Raw genomic sequence first — 16,331 nt, 5'->3', positions numbered from 1 at the left:
AAGGAGCTTAGGGAAGTCTGCTAAATGAAATGGCTTTATGTAACAGGCAGGAGCCAGAGAGGGAGGCTCTCAGAGGAAAAGAGAGAGAGATGGACAGAGAGGGCGAGGCTGGCAGCCTGACTGATGGACTGACTGGCTGGATCGCCGAGTTGGTTGGCTGCTGCTGAGCGGACAGAAATGCATAGAGGCACTGAGCAGACACAAACATGCCATTTCAGGAGGCTCATTCAATCAGTAATGATTTTTCCCCATCTTGCCACTCTCTGTTCTCTCTCTTCATGGTCCTCCATACTCCTCTGGACTTTGGCTATTCAGCTTTTTTTTTTTTCTTTAACCAGTGTGCACCACCTACAGATTGCTCACATTTATGCATTGGTGAAAAGAGAATGGAATGAAATGGATCTACCACAACAGAAAGTCTTTTGTATACTTTATAAATGTAGAGACTGCAATAACTTTCTTAGAGCAAAGGTTTAAATCATGAGAATGTGACCGACAGAAGTAGGCTATACAGACATAAAAGCATAAGAAATGGTCTTCAAATGACACATAAATCAGAGATAAGGTAAGTATAGAATGTAAATATGTAGTGGATTGTGATGGTACAATTCGATACATAAACACTGTGGTAAAAAAAAGACATTGTAATTGTCAAAACTGGGCAGGGACAACACTGATGGTTGTGGAGTGGTTTGTTTCCTCTGAGCTGCTGAATGCAGTTCATTAAAGTAGTTCAATGTGAGTGAGTTCAGAAAATTGTAGAGCTCAATTTCAAACACCGCTCATTAATATTCATCAGGATCTTAATCAAATCTCTAATGAATATTAATAGAGTAGCACTATGATGTAACCAATAATTTGAAGCCTGGGAGAAAATCAAAAAGAGGCCACAAAATAATACAATTCACAGCTGAGAAGTTATTACATGTTAGCATAAATGGACATAACCAACACATATGGTCAGCTGTACCCGTCTTCCCAGAATTCCTAGGTATGATGGTGCTATCAGTTTAAGAGTATTTCCAACATATTTTGCACCATGTATGCTAAATGTGCATCTTCTAACACCCTATTTTTGGAAGTGGAATGGTGGTGCTGCAGCAGAAAGCGTGATGGTGCAGTGCCACAGTTTGAAATGTTAAGTGTATCGATGTGGCTGTGCGTGCGCAATACCTACAGACACGAACAGAGAGGTGGACAGAACTATAATAAGCTCACCTTCAGACCAAGCAGAGCTCCTGAGTCTCGAGGCACACTTCCATCTTTCATGCGCTTGTTGAGCAAAATACGCCCTATTAGGCGATCCCCATCTTTGGACGGCTGCCACGTCACCGGGTGCTACAAGGTCAGAGCAACAGCACACCTTTTGTTCAACAACTCAGCCACTTGAAGGTGATCACTTTAGATCAAAGAAGACAACTGTCCATAGTGAAAGGGGGCATGGGGGGAGTATTTATTCACTCGGGGAAGAAAGTTCACACAAACTCAGTGCTCAATTATTTAGGTTATAAAAGATAAATCCCAAAGCTGATCATGGACAAAAGTATTAATGAAAATGGACAACTTTTACAGGAAAATAAAACTCAAAATACAAAAATTCACAATAGTCTTAAGTGTAATTTCCAGAGCTTGTGTGAACCTGCCAGTGTGAGGGTGGAGTGAGCGTCATGCAGCGCCCCATGCAGAGTAAAAGCAAGCAGCCCCAACACTCCTCCTCAAACCAGCTCGTCAAAACTGGAGCAGGAAGACCGGAGTCTCAGTCCAGTGCTTCACTACACACAAACATACAACCACCATCAAGTGGAGTGGTGAGGGAAAAGCAGACAGCGAAAAAGGGGGGAAAAAAAGGTCATCTGTGATAGAAGAACAAATGAGGTAGATTATGTTTAAAGATCAAAAAGGATGAAAGACAGACAGCACAGAACAAAGCCATGAGACACAGATAAGGTGAAATCACAGACGCGGCAGTGGAAGGGAAAAAAGAAAAACAAATGTTTTAACTTTTTGTGAAAAAACAAACCCAATCTTCCCTGCTTTGTGTGCTTACAATCATTTGGGTTTTGATATAGAAGTGAGTGGAAAGTTGGGCAGGGGGGCAGGTTCTCTCTGGACTGGGTGCTGTGGGGTAGGGCAGCAGAGTGAGAGGGACGGGCCCCGAGTAAAGTGTTCCTACTGCACTAAACAGGACCGCTGCAGAGCAAGAACACAACATACGGAGGAGAACGAGCATGCAACTAGGAGAGACCCACATTCCTGTGTGCCATGACAAACAGAGAGGTTGTGTGTCAATGCTCTTCTTATACAACTACTGTAAGATGTGTAGTTTCTGTTTGGGGAGCAAAACAGCAAGTACAAGTAGCAAGCAAAGAGGGTGCCCCCAAAAGACTTTTTCGGCAACACCGAGCAAGGTGGAGCCAAAAGTAACCGAAAAACAAAAAGGAACGAAATCGCAAGAGAAATCAATTTATACAACGTCAAATAAAATCCAAAAAACAAACATCTCACCTATTTACACTTAGTGACAGAGAGCAAACAAAGACTGGATGGGTAGGTCATAAATAATAATAACAAAATGCAGGCTAGATTGTCTCAGTACCTTCTCACTATGGCTATGCTCCTCGTTTAGGGTAGTGCTACTGCACGTATCAACTCCCGAGTCTTTAACCTGCGGTTCACACCATGCCAAGTCCTCTTCAAATGAGTGTCCCCCAAAGCGCACCATTTTCTTTTGCCTCTCAGATAAGGTGTGTGTCGGCTCGGACATAAATGCCTGCTCAATAGTTTTTCTTTTTCCCCTTTGACTGTCCCCTACAGGTGTGGGATAAAAAACAGAAAGAAAAACAGAAAAACAACATGCAAAGGTGTAAATAAAACGAAGGAAACATGAAATGACAAAAGACTCTGGGAGAAGGGTGGGGGATGGGGGGAGGAGGGAGAGAGAGAGAGAGAGAGAGAGAGGGAGAGAGAGATGGGGGGTTAAGGGGCAGGAGGGAGGGAGGGAGGAAGGGGGCGGGGGCGGGGGGTCAAGGCAGGGCTCCACATGTCTCACCAAAGACATTGGGGAGGCCTCGCTGCTATGCCAAGATGCATGGTCCCACCAATGGCCATCCAAATCTCCTGTAAGGTGGGGGGGGAAAGGGCGCACATACACGAGAGAGGACAGCGAGAGGGACCAGTGAGGACACCACGAACCACAGCATACGGACATTAACAGCCAGACACACGCATAATACACATACAGTACTTAACAAGACATCCCAAGATCCACTTATATAAACACACACACACACACACATACACACATACTGTCACACATACTGCTCAGACTCTAAAGGTGCTCATCATGTGCAACTCTTAGACCCCTGTGGAGAAAGAAAAGATGCAGCTCAGGTAATAAAACATAAAGGACTAATACTGATTGGACCAACTAAACACTGTACAGCGAGGGAAGAACACAAGCCTGCGTTTTCAGCTGCAGCACTCTAAGTCTCAGCATTCATGAACATATATTTTTCTCCTCTTTTCCTTTTCCTTCCTGCAAGACAAGGTTTTTATCCCAGCATTGATTGAGTGGTAGGAGAAAAAAAAAACACCCTGGAAAAGCCATCACAGAGCCAACAATCCACTCACAGTCATACCTACAAGAAGTTTCAAATCGAAATGTCTTACATGTGTTGAACCGGCACCTCATAAAACATTTTTCATGAACACAAAGACTCAACACTGAGACAGGATCAGGAATCAAACCCTTAAGGTCTTGAATGCCATAGACAAATGTTCCAACTTCTACTGGCTTCTTCACTGCATCTCACACTGATGTGCATGACACTTGGTTCAATTTCACATTAAATATACTTGACTGCTTTCCAGTTTGAAGGAATACTGTTTTAAAACAGGGCATAATTATAATCTATGGATTATCACGCTTACATTTCTTGCTCTTTAAAACAAAGTGCAAAACATGGACGAAGAGTGGGGCACAGGGAGGAACATCTCTATGACAGACAGGAATTAGATTTATGGGAAATGTGTCCTTAATTCTGAGAAAACTACCATCGATACCAGTACCTCAAACATACTCTCGTATGTTTACAGTAATAATATCAGCATACTGAATATTATTGTTTAAAATGTTAGATGTAGCATCTCTTCAAATTCACATCTGACTGTTGTTGCTTTGTCGCAACACAACACCATGAGAGAGGATAATTCTATTTCATCAACAGAGAAAAGTCTTTAAAATCTTTTAACCAGGACCCTAAGTTCAAATCAGTAGACAAAAACTCACATTTTGTTCAAACAAAGTTAGCATGCTGCTATCTTATCGTACAGTAGCTGGATCTGTAAGAGGGAGCAGGGCGGATCTCTAATGTGTTTAACTGAGGATTCAGATTGCAGCAGCACACAGCCTTAACTGACCTCAATCTAAAGTGCACCAGGGAGAGCTTTTAAAGATGAGTCTCTGATTACAACTTCTGTAGTAGCATCAGTGGACACACAGCCTTAAGAAATACAGGCTGGGAAAGTGGCTATTATGATATTACAGGGTGGAGGTTTTTTGGGACATGTTTTTTTTTTCCCTTTTCCCCTCGAAGAAGAGGGATAAAGTCATTTCAGTGGTGAAAACTCATCCCCAACTGATGCTTCCGTCACAAGGAACAGCCAAAAAGAGAAGACACAATTATCAACTCACTGTGAGTATTTGATCCAGTAGAAACCTATGTCAGATGAACCAACTTTGTCATTCTACAGGATTTATACTGTTTTCCCATGTGGATGCACAGAGCAGAGAGATGGAGAGCTCTTGCAATTTGATTAAGAGGATTAAAAATCCAAGTTAATTAAAAAAGAGTGAAGAAATATTGAATCCAAAGGTAGTGCTAAGATTCCCCATGGAGAGTAGTATGGAGGAGGACTGAAGGTTGAGGCTGTCCAATGAGAGAATAATCCTATAGAGAAATCTTTTCAGTGGTCAGAGAGATACTGCTGATGTCTGGCTGGTGAAAAACTGGCTATTTCTTTGTCCAGAGACCTCACTGTGTAGCACATCTTTTCATTTAACATCCCATTATGTAGAGGCAATGTGCATTTAAATGTTATTCCCTTACACTGCCTAGTCATTTTACCATTCAGTAATGAAGTGAATTAAGAAATTGTCCAAATGAAACTGCTCTTATTAAAGCTTATAAAAGATGAGGTGGGGTCATTAAAAGTCTGTGTAAAACAGTTTTTCACACCACAGAAAAATGTGTTACGTTATTAACCACTTTGAATGAAAAAGTCGCCAAGTATATAAAATTAGGTTTCAAAATCGTGGAAAAAACGCTCCTCAAAAGAGAGGTGAGCTAAGGGCTAAGCTAAGGCTAACTCCTCATCGGCTATCTCTACCCAGCATTTTCCTTGCCAATGTCTCTGGTGAACAACATGGATGAACTGCAACTGCGGAAACATGGCTTAACAGCGTTGTCCCTGATAGTGCCTTTGAGCTACTGGGGTGCATCATCCTCAGGGCAGATACAACGGCTAATGACTCCGGTAAGACCAGAGGATTGCATTTATGTTAACAAAGCTTGGTGCACGGACAATGCCATTATGGAGAGGCACTGCTCTGCTAACTTTGAATATCTCATAGTTAAGTGTAGACCTTTCTATCTGCCCAGAGAGTTTACATCTACTGTTGTGACTGCAGCGTACATCCCCCTGGATGCTAATGCTAAGTTTGCAATGAAAGAATTGCATGCTGCCATTAGCAAAAAACAAACTACACACCCAGCTGATGCTGAGGCGCTCTAGTTTTTATATAGTGTTAGGGGAGGGGGCATTGTAGCATGACTCCGTTACGTCATCGAGCCACCATTTCAAGCCTGCTCAAAAAATCTTGAACACAGAAACGGTGAAAAACAGTTTAATGGTCTAACTCCACAATTCAGTACTACATAGTTCACAGTCTTTTTACATGTTTTCAGCAATTATTTTCTAACATGTATAATGTGTTTAAATAGAAAGCTCTGATTTTCTGTTATACAGACTTTCAACAACACAGCAACCCTGTTTGGTGCTGACAGGCAGATCAGCAGTTGAGGGTCTTTCACCAGCACATGTACAGCTGTTGGTCTACATGTGTACTTGTGTGAATGTATGTAGCTGCGGTGAGGCTTAGGGCCGCAGGCACAGGTAAGGTCATCTGAAAACACTGCGTTTGTGCAACCTCTGGGCCATATACATCACATTTCCCACACTTCACTTCCCCTGCAAAGAGCTGTAGAACCTAATGGATCTATACAGGACAGGCCTCCTTCAAGCATTATCTGGCTGAGGATTCAGTCTCAGGAAAATCAGGGAACTCTGATGGAAAGGCATAAAAATAGACTGCATATGCTTCTGGATGAAGAGGAGGAGGCGATGGGGGACAGGAGTGCACGAGGGTAAAAGGAAGGGATTTTCAATATAGAGAAAAAAAGACGCCACATGGAAGAAGAATGCCGTGTAAAGATAGTGCCACTGTGAATAAATATAGCCACAGTGTCTTCTAACAATATGAAAATATACACACAACTGATGCAGAAATACAGTACCTATAGAAAACATACTAACACTGAAGATCTTGCTTTGAGGGATAATTCCAGTTTATTACAATTAGGGATTCATTTTCATGGTTCTGTCCATTGCTACCAGTGCTACCTCACCAACATAACTGCTGAGACAGGTTTATACAGGTTGTAAATGTAAGAGATAAGCCAACAGTTCTGCTAGATTGTCTAAACTACTTTATTTGGAGGTAAACGTGCAAGTGAGTGCACCAGAAATGTCAGCAATAACTTCTCAGTGCATAGAAGGAATTGACATACTTGCTGTAGCTATTGACACAACTATGTTAAGAATGGAAGGTAAAAGTTCAAGAAACTCTGTCTGTAAACTATTAAATATGTTTTCAATGGACAGTTCAGGTAATACCTTAATCATTTGGCTTTGTTTTCTATTCCAAATAAGGTTGGCTAAGCTGGTTAAAAGCCTGTCTGGTTGTGTTTCTTACTCTGTCTGACTTATATTTAGCATTGCCAATGTGTCGCCATATCTCAGAAAATCATCTGGTGAGAACTATAATAATTGCTAGCAATGATGGCCAAAACTATGAAAATATGTTGTAGTAAACCAGAAATATATTACTTCTAGCAACATCATTTTATAAATTTGGGTCCTACATAGTTTTTTTAATATCATTTTTAATATAGTTTTAGAATCATTACATTACAGAAATCTTGCATTTCTTTGGGGTTAAGTTGAAATGACCCACCTCCAGCATCATCGCCCTTGGTTATATCAATATTAATAACTATACTTGCCCGAGTGAAATGCTGTCTGAAGACATTTCCACAATTTTCTTCATCTTCAGAGTTGTGACTAAGTTGCAAGGTCAGTCTGAGCCAAACAAACAAACTTTCCTACGTCCCTCCCTCCCTCTGCTATCACTATCCATCCATCAGTCTGGGAGAGTGCTAAAACTACTTACTGTACACAGTTATGCACTGTGATAAAACATTATGGATGTCCCCAGACAGGCTTTGCCCTATGCGGCCCTCTAACCAACAGCTGACAACAGTGATTACCCTCTTTGCCTCCCAGCTGCTATTCTGTCGGCAGCATAAACACCAGAGTGCAGTTCAGTGTGGTAGACACTCTCCATTGAAGAAGTCACTTGCCTAATGTGACCATGATAGTCCAAACAGCTCAGGGCCTGCATTTATGATCTAGTAGAAGAAGAAGCATATCATGTAAATCACCTTATGTTTCGAATACTACATCTTAATCTTATTTCGGTCACTATTTCTCCTCCACCTGTGCCTGTTCTTCCTCCCATCACACTCCTCCACCTCCACCAGCCCCCTCCCCGGCCCACCCTCAATGTCTGTCAAAAAGAATTTGAGTGGGCGCCGGCATGGAGGCACGTACAGCCTCTCCCTTTTCCTTCTCCGAGCTTTATTAACAATGGCACGCCACAATTGGGCACTGATCCCCAGTGAGGCACTGAGTGGTTTTTCAGGGAGCAGGAAACTCATCACGGCCATAAATTGTGAGCATCAGCAGTCTGCGCCCGGCCCTGCCGTTTCGCCCCGGCTCCGAGGCCCCACAAAGTGCTGATTCAGGGCGAAGGCAAGAGCGCAGGCAGTGGCCGAGTTCACCAACAGCAGGCTTTCCATCACTTTGACAGCTCAATAAAAACCAGTGTAAACTATTAATTGGATCATTAATTATTGATGCTGTTTTTACTACAATTCAAGGGGCGTGAGCAGAAAAGAGGCAGGGGTGAAACAGTGTGTATGTTTAAACATAGTCACCATGCTAGGAGGGTAATACAGTCTTAAACCTCTGGTGGAAGCAGATCTTAAAATATCAACTTATATTCTAAAATAAAAGGTCTGACTAACTTCTCGTGTTATGCACAAAACAGAGTAATATTACCCATTAAGGTATAGGAGCTTAAGTTAGTAAGAAAATCTCAAGAGCACATACTACAAACACAACAGACTCACTGAGGTGCAAAAACTGATTCCCAAACCCATTAATGAGGATGTAACTTAGGCTGTCACTACACAATGCCCACCTCTCCGCTGTAGTTAGCCAGCCAGGCTCTCCTTTTCTGTCTGTTCGGCACTATTATGAGACTGCATGTCAGGGGAATCAATAAAGAGGAAAACACAGGGAGAGGACCATCGCGGTAAATCAGTCTCCAGCTCTCACAGGCACGAGCCAGGCCTATTACAGCTGGTACACCCTCTCTCCTCCAGTCTCCTCCTCCCCCCTTAGATGCCCCTCCTTCTCATCCCATCAAGCCCTCTGCCTTCCTCAGCGTAAGCCCTCGGGGTTTTGGAGATTTGAGAGCATGACATGCACCCTGCTTAGCCTGCTGTTACGCACCCATCTCCTGGCCCAGTCAAGCTGAGTGCACAAACCCTAAGATGCTGACAGGCCACATATGGCCAAAAGGTGCTTTCTGCCCTCTTTTTCATCTCTCTCCCGCTCTGGTATCACGTGCAATTATAACTATTGTTCTTTGTTTAGCTGCTTTGGCTTTTTTGTTCTTTTTTTTTGTGCCTTTTTTCACCCCTGGTGAGGGTAAATGCTCTCTGTGGTAGTTAATCAAAGAGTGCTTGGTTTGCATGTTACAGAACATGCAGGGAGATTCTTTCATGGGTTCAGCTTTTTAGACTGAAAGGTGGATGTAAATCATGGTCAGTGGCTGAGGATGTTCTTTTCAGGAGCATTTAAAACACCTGTACAATCTGGTTCAGCTGAAATACATCTACAGTATGCCATTTATACAGTCAATTTGCTTAATTTGCTCAATTTGCAAACTTGATTCACTGCCATCTTCATAACTGTTATTATTTAGGCGTGCAGATCTGACTGTATTATATAAGGTTTATATTGATTATATTAATACACTCCAGAATGTCACATGTCCAAATCTGGGGCCAAGAGTTTGTATGCTGTCTGCTGTCTGTTACATAATTAAGTCTACTTTGACAGAGTGCAAACAAGGACACTCGGGTTTAAAATAAATGGTTCAGTGGAATTTTCTGAACCATTTATCAGACTCCCTGCATGCACCATATCACAGCAGCTTTAATTATGTCACAGATGAATGAAACTGCCAATTCTACCTAAATAAAGACCAAAGATAGCTCCATATAATCAGCTGTCAGAGGATGTTCTGTAGCTAGCATGGAAAGCTGTACTTATTCAGGTCAATAGTTCAACTCCTTCTTTTGTTTATCCTCTCTCTCCTACGCAGGCTGACCTGTGGAGGAGGCAGACAGACGCAGACAGAAAACAACACAAACTATGACCCTCAAAACAACCTGCTTTTCTCCCTATTTTTGTTCCATGGCTACCTGGAAACCTGGAAACTCCCACATCAATAATGTAGCGCCGGTGCTGAGCTGCTTCCCTTAGTGAGGAGAACAGTTACATAACAGAGCAGACCAACTGAATTCCTCCATTCTCATCTAGATTAAACATTTCGGGCATGTGGCAGGTGCTTTGGTCTAGTGGTACTGACAAAGGCAAACCGTGCTACTGTACGTTTCATCCTTTCTATCTTTTATTTCTCCATTTGTCAACCACGCCTCCCTCTTCCTCCCTCTTCGGTGCTTTTAACATTTCTCAGGTAAAGGCCTGTGTAATTACAGGTTTGACAACAAAATCAATTTGCAATTACGACAACTGTCAACCAGGTGGAGCAGTCAAGAAGCTAACAGCCTAAACAATCGCTTCTGACGTTGATTCTATGCAAAGTGGCATTTAATTCAGTCACTCTGACTGTTTGCTTGCCAGTGTTTGTTTATACACTTGGACAAGTATGCTTGTTTCTCCAAGCAGGTAGGACATTTGCCATGAGCAATCTGTTGTCTGTTTCTATTTCCTGTTGTAGTTAAACAGCAGGACAGAACAGGCAGAGCCAATACCTAACATATCACTTCAGTTAGCTGGGAGACTACACCCACTGAACACATCGTTCACATTATTACTTTAATGTTTAGACATTCTTTGGGTACTGACAGTTATTGAAATGATATGGTAGAGTTTGAAAATTCCTTTAATTACCATACTGTGTATGGGTCAGTAATAAACCCTCAGCAGAAACATGACGAGTCTTTTTTTACCATTCACCCACAACCGTGACCAGTTTTTGCTCCCATCCCTGTTGGATTGACCCATAATCCTATCTCCACTTTTTAACAGGCCACTTTACTAGAAAGAACTTCAACAGCGTGGTTTGAGTGGTAACAAAACAGTATGGAAGTGAAGAAGTTGAGGCTAACAGTGGAGGTGCAGTATACTGCAGCAAAACATAGTCACCCTCTGCTCTTTTATTACTTTTTGCTAATAACATTCATTTATATGCACCAGTAATGACATTAAACTACTCAATAAAATGCACCGCAATTGTTATTAACTAGGCTCACCTTGTTTCACTAGACACCCACAGCCCAGCCCCTCTCCCTGTTTCGCTCTGTCTGTCGGTTATGTAACACTCTCCATTAGATCAGACTGATCATGTGAAACAACTGTGGTAGGAGCTGGCAAAGTGTGCCATAAGCAAATGAAGAAGGCTTTGAGAGCAGTAGCGTTACATTCATTTAAAACCGCAGCCACACACACATATACACACATCCACAGTGAAAACACATCTGGCTGGCTCATGAGTGCACAAACCTCCTCCTCAAAGGCACAGGAGCTGTTAGAGTAGATTCACAGATAACACACATAAAACGCTCTGCATTTACATAAGGCTCATCGTTTTCCGTTTTTACAGATTTTGACTGAAAATGCTGGGATTTTATAAAAGAAGCAGATTGGTTTTAAGAAATGTTACTGCACACGTTCTGCTGAAATAATTCAGTTAAGTTTCAGTGTACAGTAAAGACATTCCTTGTAGGATGTGCACAGGCCTGAAAATAGAAACTCAAAAGAAAAATGTGGAGAAAATGCTAATGAGCTGCTGATTATAACATTTAACTGCAAATCTAGAAAGTGCTCGCACTAAAAAATTATTTTTAGTCTTCTTTAATTGGCTTAACTATTTATATTTATATTTGAAACCAGATGCTTGTATTATTGATGTTTGTCACAGAGTTTCTACAGTTTTTTTTAATCTAAATACACACTGATAAATTCATAGATTTTTGGGGGAAAACTGAAAATGATGAGCCGTACACATACAAATACACATAAAAAGATACATACACAGAGAGCACATATATAGACTGTAGACTGGGGAATCTGAAGGTTATATCTGAGTCAACAACCGCATAAAAAAACAAGATCAACATAAGACAGCAACAATACTTCAATGAAATCTGTCTTTAAAACAACATTGTGTCAGTAATACTAGGAAAGGAGGGCTTTATAAATGGATGAAAAAGCACCTGAAAGTTTGCATTTGTTAGATAAAGTGATACTAAATAAAGTTTTCTATACTGAGAGAAAGTAGCAGAAAGAGAGCAGAATGAGTGATAATGATGGTGTGTGTGGCCCCTACCTTTCTCACTGACTGACTCACTCTCTATCTCCACGTCCTCGCAGCTGGTGTACTCCGGTGTGGTGGCCAGCTCCTCCTCTGAGCTGCTCAGTGACACCTGCCGCATCTTCCCTCCCTTTTTGGTTTTGTGGGGCTTGGGGGGTGGCGGACGCACCGACTCCGACTGGTCCGAGCTGAGAGAGTCGTTCCTCAACATGCTCTCCATCTTCTCCCTCTTGGTCTTGCGGACAGCTGAACTGGGGTCCAAGTGGTGTTGCTGCCTCCTCATGGGATCCCCGCCTCCGCCCAGGTCTCCTCTCCGCAGGTCCCCAGATCGGTCACCCAGCACAGGGCTGCGGTGCGGCGTCGGTGGACTGTGGTTGGAGGTTCTGTGGCCCCCGAGGCCAGGACCCATGGGCCCCGGGGAGGAGCGGTCGACAGAGTAAGAGCGCTGTCCCACCATGGGTGGCCGGCGCTCGGTGAGATGCTGACGGGACAGCCGGATGGGGCCGGGGTCGTCCTGCTCCGTGTAAGCTAGGGAGACATCACTATGGCGGCGCTCGTGCCTCAGGCGACCCACCTCGGCATGCATCCTCATCTGCTCCTCGTAGGGCTGTGGCTTGACAGGATATCTCGCCAGGTTGGGGTCACTGCGATACCGTGCCTGGAACTCCTCCTGGCGCTGCCGCTGGAGGTCATACTCGCTGGGTGGTCCGTCTAGCTCCTGGTCCAGCGGGTATTCCTGGGAGTGCCAGCGTCCGGGTCCCCGCCGGTCTCGGTAGCCCATCCGTGCCGCATCCACGTCTGGGTACATGTGAGGGCCCCGCGGAGCCCGCCGAGGGTCCCCATCCCCATAGTCGGACGGTGATCTGGGCATGCCGCCGTCCGTCGGGGCATACTGTGAGTGGTCGCCCCCCTCCCTTTGGTCGTATTTTTGGTTTGGATCCCTGGATGCAGATGGGCTTCGTTTCCTGTAGATCAAAGAGAGTGGAACAAAAGAGTAGAATTAAGAGGTTGGTCCACTTTGAAGTGGATGCTCTCTGATTCTTTTAACATATGGTTTATTTCTGCGCCTGTATGTCAAATCATTAGTTTAAAACAACTGAGGCTTTCAGCAGCAGATAAAAAACAAACCACAAATGTTTGTGTGTATGTTATTAATCCATGTCGTTTTCTGCGGAACTGTAAGGGTTTGAGTTTGCATGTTAACACGCACGCTTCATAAAATATACAGGATTTTGTGAGCATATAGTACGCCGCTGCTTGTGTGTAGGTGGAAATGTGATGTCACACATGAGCCTCCACGGTGCTTCATCACATCTCTGTGCTACTCTACTGAGGCTGAAGCCTTCAGTCTGTAGTCTATAGCTTCACTTCTCTTTGCCCTGCACTGCGTAGGCCTCAGTCCCTGTCAAAACCTGATGAAAGCCTGCTCTGTCTCTGTCACACACACACAGAAAGAGAGAGAGAAAAAGGACTAAGCAGCTATCTGGATGCAGCACCACTCCCTCCTCTCACTGCAATAGACACTATATGCTCTATAACATGGCTGACTAATGCTCTCCTTTTAGCACATTTTGAATGCAATCAGCATGTTTCTTTTAGACGTGCGAAGGAAAAACTCCTTGAGCTCGCCCATTCAAACAGTATGACATGTTACACAGAGTTCTTTGCAACCTGCACTCTCCGAATACATGAGATAAACCAGTATTCACACTGAAAAGACATCCACTCATGCAGTTAAAATCCTGTTTGATTGCCTGATTTGATTTAGAAGGTTGTGCAGTCTTCACTGAGACAATGTTATATCTAATATTTGACTCTTTTAATGCTATAGGCAATCTTTCATATTCATTTTGATAGCATCTGATTACTTTGTTGATATAGGCGGTTAAATCATCATCATTTGCAATGCATTATAAACAACAGGATGACACAAGATTAACAACACAGCCTGCTTGGATATGACCTGTTTGTATTTCCAAATTAATAGTGTGAGTTTGTGTGTGCGTGTGTGTGTGTGTGTGTGTGTGTGCAAGGGAGAGAGAGATGAAGAACCAGGCTGTGTACTGAGAGTAGTGCACTGATAAATGATTCAGAGTTTTCACAGATTGTATCTGTGTGCACAGTACGCTGGACATGAAGGGATACACAGAGACAATAACAGCTTGTCTGAGTTGTGTCTGAATTTATGAACTATGGAAGGAAGGTGCCTATTTATTTATCTCACCACAAATCCCTTCCAGCGAGAATATCTAACATCACACAGAACTTAAAAAATTTAACAACCATAAACTGTATATGTTAATTTTAGTTGGCGTATGTAGCCCCTTTGGGAATTGAAAGAAAGATGTATGCATTATTAAAAACTTCACACCATTTATTTCAAGAATTGTCTGAAATCATACAGTGTGTTATGGTCTTGGTGCAAATAATACTTATATAGTTTATAATAATTTTCTTTGTTTCAAGACTGAAGAGACGTACAATCTTGAAATGAGCAGTTATGTTGGAAATTATGTGAAAATAACTTCCTTAAATGGATATTTTTTAAGTATGGTTACAGTCAGAAGCCCCGTATTTCTAAAATTAGGTGTCAATCATTTTATCATTGTCCGATTGTCGGAGAGGAAACCAGCCAGGAAGTGGATGAAAAGCCTTGAGGAAGCTAACTGTGCGTTAATGCATTTATTCTTTTGTTCAGAATCAATTATTCATAAACCACTTTTCTCCTACATTTCTCCCACTTTTCCTCCAAAATAATAATGACATTTTGGTGAGGAAAAAACTCTGTGAAGCATCCCCTTAATTTTGTACGTGACAACTTTCCATAAATTTCAAAGGGCTCCATAAATCACTGCTGCCACCCTTGCTCGGTGGCCGAGGTAAGGACTTCCTCACTTGTGATTGGCTGATTCGTTGAACCGGAGAGAAGCTTTGGTCCCTGCCCACTGGATCACAGACCATTCAGGTTAGTCTGAGTTTAATGAATGAGTGTGTTGAGGCACATGTGGGCGAAGATGCTTTTTGTGTTCTCTGTGTTGAATTTCTATGTAGAACGCTGAATCATGTCACTACAGTGAAGTGGCAGCTCCGGGAAAGGGAGAGAATGATGTATGAGCACGGTGTATAGTTCATGAACTACTGTGCAGTTAAAATATGAGCTGTTAGAGAGGGGCAGAAGTTGAGCAATAGCGCGGTACAAAATGTGCATTTGAGTAACACAAAGCGAGATTTACCTGAATGGACATAATAACACAATTGTTTGGTCCAGTTACAGAAAAATCACAGTTTTGCAGAAGTGATTTCAGACGCGAGACAGCAACGTTCCTGCAGACACGTAGCTACTGAATGCTTTTATCAGCTTTTTATTGCTGTACTAATCAAATTTTTTAGATTAAAAATTGATCGAATGACTGTATACTTATGTGAAAGGTAGCTTTTTAGCTTATTGTTTTGGTTTTACCGCCCGCAACTTTACTGTCTTGGTTCACTCACACCTCTCCTCTCTCAGCAGTGTAATTTCCAGCAACAGCAGGCAGCTGTGTTCTAATAAACTCACTGTACACTACCTGTCCAGCGCCAAACAGCAGCTAAAGTTAGCAACTAGCTGGTAAACATAACCATTTAACAGCTAAACAGAGTTAAAAGGAGAGTGAATAATGGACTAACGTCCATCAGATCATCAGATGGACACAAGCACAACTCCAAATGAATGCTAATGATGCTCGGTGTGCTCAGATGAAGTAAAAAGGCAAGTTTTGCTAACATGCTTCCACATATCAAGCAGTAAAATGCCAGTGTTGTGTTTCCAGCTTCTTGTCTCTGCCCACAAGAGTCCAAAAAAAAAACAATTAATGTTGCTTTACATAGTATTAATATAGATATTTTTCATATTAAAGCTGATAAAGCGCTATTTTTAATATCATGGTTGAAATGACTCTCTGTAATGTGAAAGAACTGCTGGTACTACTAATACTACTGCTAATTAATACATTTGTGCAGCTCTATGTAGCTTTCAGCCAACCAGCATGTCAAGATGCTCATGTTGATCTGTTTCAGCTGGGTATGTAGGTAACATTAGGCAAGAAGTGGATAGTTAATAAACTGTATTTTTATTGTGACTTTGTTTTGGATTCTACTGTATTTTCTTATTTTAGAGGTTTATAACACAGCTTAAATAGCTATATGCATTTCATATGAAAATAATTCCCTCAACAGCCAGTTCATAAAATTGTTTAGATTTGCCAACATAAATACTGATGAAAATGATGCTCTCTACCTTTGTAGGAGAACAGACCCCAAAGCC

The 16,331-nt window shown here is 42.4% G+C and overlaps 1 protein-coding gene across 1 annotated transcript in view; it reads right to left on the bottom strand.

Moving 5' to 3' along the window:
• Nucleotides 1-16,331, bottom strand: part of rims2a (regulating synaptic membrane exocytosis 2a) — a 150,262-nt gene that overhangs the window by 64,520 nt on the left and 69,411 nt on the right. Inside the window, exons 7-9 of the mRNA XM_042423514.1 lie at nucleotides 12,044-12,993; nucleotides 2,597-2,808; nucleotides 1,219-1,338 (exon numbers count right to left, since the gene is read on the bottom strand). Coding sequence (XP_042279448.1) covers nucleotides 1,219-1,338; nucleotides 2,597-2,808; nucleotides 12,044-12,993 — 1,282 coding nt within the window. The remainder of the gene's footprint in view (nucleotides 1-1,218; nucleotides 1,339-2,596; nucleotides 2,809-12,043; nucleotides 12,994-16,331) is intronic.

Source organism: Thunnus maccoyii, chromosome 10 (assembly GCF_910596095.1).
Source record: "Thunnus maccoyii chromosome 10, fThuMac1.1, whole genome shotgun sequence".
NCBI classification, from domain to species: domain Eukaryota; kingdom Metazoa; phylum Chordata; class Actinopteri; order Scombriformes; family Scombridae; genus Thunnus; species Thunnus maccoyii.
The sequence above is the reverse complement of the archived record's forward strand: the minus strand, read 5'-3'. Positions and strand labels throughout refer to the sequence as shown.